The following is a 6000-nucleotide window of genomic DNA, read 5'->3' as shown; positions in this document are numbered from 1 at the left end:
AATGAAACACTAATGAAAATTTTACAAGTTAAATAGTTTGTCTTCCAAACGTGTCTCCTACTTCTCTTTATCATCTTCCTCTGCTGCACACCACCTCTGCCCACCCTTGTGCAGATGACAACAAATGACAACAGAACAATTAGCCTGAGTGAGAGAAAAATATTACATGCCACATAGTTCTTACTGAAAGAGACACAGTAAAGACTGTTTCACTGTTGATGTCCCTAAGAGTAATTGATGGGGCAGGGAAGAGGACTGAGGGGGAGCCAGCTGTTCAAGTGGACACTGTTTACAAGCATTATTTCCCAACTTCCAACCAGCAGGAAGAGCTTCTCTAATAACTACTGAGCAGTTAAAGATACTCAATTTAGAAGAGCAGAAAATTCAAGGAATACCTGTTTCTATTTTTTTCTTTAACGTTAACATTTAGAGCTTCTTTCATAAGAGAAATTTATCCACGGAACTGGCAAGGCATACAAGGGGACTTGAGAAAGGGACTTTTTTACAAAGTCCCAAATTTCCATGTCAAGTCAACTCACAAAGAAAACTGAGCCATGTTAGGAAAAGTATGTAAAGAGCAGTTCAAAGGCTCCTGGTGGTTCTACTGTATTTTATAAAATTATTTACATTTCTCTTTTTGGTCATGATAAGGTCTATTGGCACAAACAGCAACAGCCACAAAGTATTCTTTTGATTTTAATATCTCATCTTATATATATTTATATATATTTATATATCTGCTTATCTTCATTTCCTCAACAAAAGGGGAAATAAAAATATTGATCTATAAAATAAGCTGATGATAACACAATGCCAAAAATAGCTTATGTTAAGTGCAAGGGGTGAAGCTTGAAAGCAAGCTAAATTGCAACAATGTATCAATTTAACATTTTAAATACAAGACTTGCAATAAAATAATTCTTGAGCTATGCTTCTCCTTTTAGTTTACCTTTTAAAGCTACTCTATATACACATATCCAGTTGTAACACTTGACAGTAGCATTATGGGGTATGATATAACTTTGGTACACATTGCAGATATGGATGGGTAATGCCAGAAAATGATACTCTTTCACCAGTTAGAGCTCAGTACAGCAGGGGACCAGCCACCTGATCCCACATAATATTCCCATCAGGACCCCAGAGTCCTTCCCAGATCTATTGGAGACAACGGGAGAATGGAGGTTCATTGGATCCATATTGTGTTTCCTCGCTCGGTTCTCCTGGGTTCCACCGTCAGCTCCCCGAATGTGGAAAAAAACTGCTCCATTTCTTTCTGAAGCATGTCATTCCTTTTCTCTGCATCTTCTTTTGCTCGCTCGGCATTTCGCATTTTGATTTCTATCATTGTGAACTTTTTCCTTTCTTGATCCAGTTCATCATGGAGGGTCATCATTTCTGTTTCCAAAGTCAAGTTTCTCTGTTCTAAGCTACAAAGGGTGGGGGAAAGCAGAAGAAATAATATTATTTTTTTCACTTGAAATGTAAGAGGAGTACAAATATTTTCTAAATTCTATCTCTGAAATACTTATGAAATGGGAACCAGTCTTTTTAAATAAGCAAAGCAAGGCTCAATGATTTAAAAGGTGTTATTTTGTTGATTTTTTTTTTCACTTTTTGCTCAGACACCTTACTATTATTATAACAAGAATAGCCCTAGGTGTCTCTTAGAAGCACTTAGTTGTCACTGGATAATGAGTGAATGGACATCAGGACAGAGAAGCCAGAGATAATGCCGCATAGCACACAGTGTCAGGAGCAGGACTTCCCGGAATGATTAAGTGTAAAGTTGACTTTACGTGGGGGAAAGTCTGAAAAAGTTGAAAGGAAACCAGGGTAACCATATTTGATTTCTATCAAAAGAAAAATAATGTAGTGAAAATATCATTATTAGATCAACTCCATTGCTGAGAAAGGACTCCCTGGAGACCTAGAATGTTCCATCTTTTGAGAGTAGCCACTTCCATTGACAGAAAAGGTAGATATTACATGTATTGAATAAATAATCCAACTGGCATTTTGTGACAATGGACAAGTAGCTTGACATCTGCAGTTATCACTGCTATGAATCTTAGAATCTTTAGATTCATACTTGTATAGACTGATACCAGATTTGGATAATTGTACAATTTCAGGCAACTTCCTTTAAAATAGTTTTCTTTATGATGACTAAGTTTTGAAATCAATAATTTATTCAGTTATAATCACAAATCTATAATTTGTTGTTCAAAAAGGAGTATGAAGCACTAGGTTTGTCATAAGATCCACCTTTGTAACAGCTGACTTTTAAATTTATCCTATTCTGAGCTAGTCCCTAAAGCATGTTTAAATTTATCACACCACTGAAATTTGAAAAAAAAATGAGTGTGTATCTCTTAGAAATCTGATTATTTTAATAACAATTTTGAAATTAAAGTCTTTTGTTTTTCTGTTTTGAAATAAGTGAATCCCATGTGCTGTTACTTCATCCAGATAATGGTAACAATACCTATAAATGTTCTCCTTTTGTTAGCAATTACTATTTAAAACATTCACGTTCCATTGTAGGAGACCCCTAAGGCGTGAGGTGCTGAGACAGAGAGAATGTGGGGTGACTGGTTAACATGGGCTGGAAGACTGGCCCATGCCCAGACCACGATGTCGTCTCTTGTGTTAGCAAAGCTAACCCTGCGAAACAGGCAAGATTAGAAAGGGAATAGAATATATTCGATAATGCAGAAACTTGGTGGTGAATGTGTGCCTGGACAAGGTTAAATACTAAGAGAATGATTCATTGTCTAGTAACTAACAAGGGGGGGGGGTTGATCAATAAAAATGAGTTGCACCAGGCAGTCGGGATGCTTGAGCTTGGAATGAGAGGCATTGTGTCCCCTGGGTCCCGCTTCTCTTAAACTCTACTTTGTGTCTGTCAATTCTTTATTTCCAAGTTCTTTCGGTTCCTCTCCTCAACCCTGTTCACTGGGGCTGGTCTCCAGCATTCCATACTCCCTTTAAAAGTCTATTTTGATTAGAGGATCACATTTTTAATGGAATGACCTGGTAGTATGCTGCTTGCCACTCAGAATAACTATATGATACATCCCTTTTCTTTGCTCAAGTTATTTATTTTAGAACAAATTCAAGCTTAAATACCAAGAAAGACAATCCCTTTCAAAAAATATGCCCCACTTGCACATATCAGGCACTTCTATTAAACTTCCCGGGATCTAACAGACTAAGGTGAATATAGAAGTAATCCCCTATCACTGTAAACATAGAGTAATGGTGGAGAACAGTCTAAGAAAAGTATTTTTAAAACACATATTCCAGGTAAAATAAAGTATTTTTAGGTATCAGAACCTAGAAAAAAAAAAAAAAAAACCCTTAAATTTAGAACTAAGTGCTCCACTTGGTATATTACGCTTCCACTTGGTATATTCCATGTTGCATATTACACAAAGCATAAGGAAAGAAAAAGCGGAAAATGATTGGACAGAGAGAATGGAAAATCAATGGTCTTTATGAAAATGGACAAAAGAAAGTGTGATTCATGGGTTTGGGGAGGTGACTAAATTAAATCAGCCAAAGAAAGAATTAGTAAACTGGAAAACAAGTATGAAAAAAATTCCCCAGGATGTCTCACAGTTTGAAAAAGATGGAAATTTAACATACAGAAGAGAAACTTACAGAGATGAAGAATGGATTAAGAAGTTTCAACATACCTTACTAAGGATTGTAGAAGGAGAAAACTGGGAAAATGCATGGGATGAGTAAGCCAAAAAGTGACGGATAAAAATATTCCAGATTTAAATAAGTCCTCAGATCAAATAATGAAATATGAACTTTGAAAGTTAAAAAATGAAAAAATATATAGAGCAGGAAATTACTAATCAAAATAAATGTGATATATTAAGAAAAAAATTACTTAGCAAAAACTTATTACAATCAAAGAAAATCACAGCATAGTGATAAAACATTAATTAATCAGGGGGATACAAATTATTCTGAACCTTTATTCACCTATTAGTATAGTCTCCCATTATTTAATGTAAAATGTAACATAATTCTAAGGAAAAATTTGATAAATTTCCTACAATACTAGGAAATTTTAAGCTATCTTTCTCAGATATTACAGATATATCTAATAAAAATTAAGAGAAATATAAAAGATTTGAACAGTAGATTTGATTTGATTAGTAGACCAGATCTACTACCAAAAGAATCATACTACCAAAAGAATCTCAAACAAATAATAAAAATGTAAGTTTTACTAGACCAAAAAATAGACATTATAGAAATGAATTTCTCTTGCTACAATTATAGTGAATATAGAAACTATTAAAGGGGTAAAAGAACACAAAATTCAATGTTTTAAAAGTAAAAAAAAATCAGTGACTGATAATTAGACAAATTAAAACACCTATCATCTGTCTATTAACATCTGTCTATCTATCTATCTATCTATCTATCTATCTATCTATCTATCTATCTATCTATCTATCTTATCATTATCTAAATTTGATGCTTGCAGAATGGAGTTAAAGCAGAATCAAGAGGTGGGGCTTCCCCAGTGGCACAGCGGGTTGAATGCAGCACTGTGAAGCTGTCCGCAGCCTCTGCAGCACGGGTTCTATTCCCAGCCGGCCAGCGAAATACCCACATGGCGCAGCAGACCTCTCCTGTCAAGCCTGCTGCTCCCCTCAGCAGTGTTTTCAGTCGTCTGCCTATTCTGCTCCCCGCTCTGTCTCTGGTGAATCCTCTCACCACCTACACTGCTGGACTGTACCCCAGCTCTTGTATAAATAAATAAATATATTTTTTTAAAAAAATCAAAAGGAGAATGTATAACTTTAAATAGTAATAATCAAAAATATCTAGCACTGCTATCTGTGGTATTTCTGAAGCTTGAGTATGTGCTCTACTTTATTGTAACTTCTCCCTTTGCCTTTCAGGTAGATAAGAATGCTACAATGGAAAGCCCAGTGAGACGACACTGTTGGAAAGTTCTATTACTTTATCAAAGTCTCTGGTATGTAGTATAAATCTCAGAACATAAATGTATCACCTATTCAAAAATGACTATGTTCTTCTACAGCTATTCAGAATGGCAACTTATTTCCTATTTTTTTTAAAGATTTTTTTATTTTATTTATACAATAGCTGGGGTATAGGCCAGAGGCATGGGAGGGTGAGGGGATTCACCAGAGACAGAACAGGGAGCAGAACAGGCAGACAGACTGAAAGCTCTGCTGAGGGGAGCAGCGGGCGTGATAGGAGAGGTCTGCCTCGCCATGTGGGAATCTCCCTGGCCAGCTGAGAATCCAACCCACGCTGCAGAGGCTGCGGACAGCTCCACAGCACTAAGCTCAACCTGCTGCGCCACAGGGGAGGCCCTTATTTCCTGTACTAATTAATATTTTTGAAGTGTTATCTCTTGCTAAGTGCTAATTCATCACCAGTAATTAAGAGTTTCAGTAGCCAGTTCTCCAAAAACTATATTCAAAAAGAAGAATAACCTTATAAGGTGATGACACCATTTCTTTCTTATTTAAAGCCCCTGTCACTCAGTATTATGTAAAAAAGTCCAAGCCAAGTTTCCATTCAGTGAAATTTTCTTTTCAAAGAAAGCATTTTTTCAGTCTAACCTATAAGTAGTAATTTTTTAAATATTTACTTCACCCTAGCTTTAGAAAATAATGTGTCTTTTGGTCTTATAATTTGATAAATGAATGGTAAGATAAAGTCAACTTTGTCTATAAAATAGAAACTGTGCAGAGTCACGTCATGGAAGCAGTTGGATGAGGACAGAAGCTGACAGAACCAACCATGAGGTCCCTGGGAGTCAACATAAGGAGAGATCCACCAAGGAGTCTGATCAGGACCTGGCTCACTAGAGGGCTCCTGAGTGCAGGGCTTTCTCTTTTCTGCCCTCTCCCAACACTATTCTAGATGAACATAAAAGCAATCAACTTTGCAACTTCTGTGACCATGGTGAAAACAGGCATGGCAACTTTCAGCTCC

General features: G+C 36.3%; 1 protein-coding gene across 6 annotated transcripts in view; it reads right to left on the bottom strand.

Annotated features, from left to right (window-relative positions):
• Positions 1-683: 683 nt before the first annotated feature.
• ARHGAP24 (Rho GTPase activating protein 24) overlaps positions 684-6000 on the bottom strand; it is a 775334-nt gene continuing 770017 nt past the window's right edge. For all 6 annotated transcript variants that reach the window (XM_054688429.1, XM_054688428.1, XM_054688430.1 and 3 more), the window contains one exon: positions 684-1430. In XM_054688429.1, the coding sequence (XP_054544404.1) occupies positions 1187-1430 (244 nt within the window). In that variant the 3' untranslated portion in view covers positions 684-1186. The remainder of the gene's footprint in view (positions 1431-6000) is intronic.

Source organism: Talpa occidentalis, unplaced genomic scaffold (genome assembly GCF_014898055.3).
Source record: "Talpa occidentalis isolate TD23 unplaced genomic scaffold, MPIMG_talOcc4v2.1 talOcc4.6, whole genome shotgun sequence".
Classification (NCBI taxonomy): Eukaryota; Metazoa; Chordata; class Mammalia; order Eulipotyphla; family Talpidae; genus Talpa; species Talpa occidentalis.
This window is presented reverse-complemented; position numbering and strand designations above follow the sequence as displayed.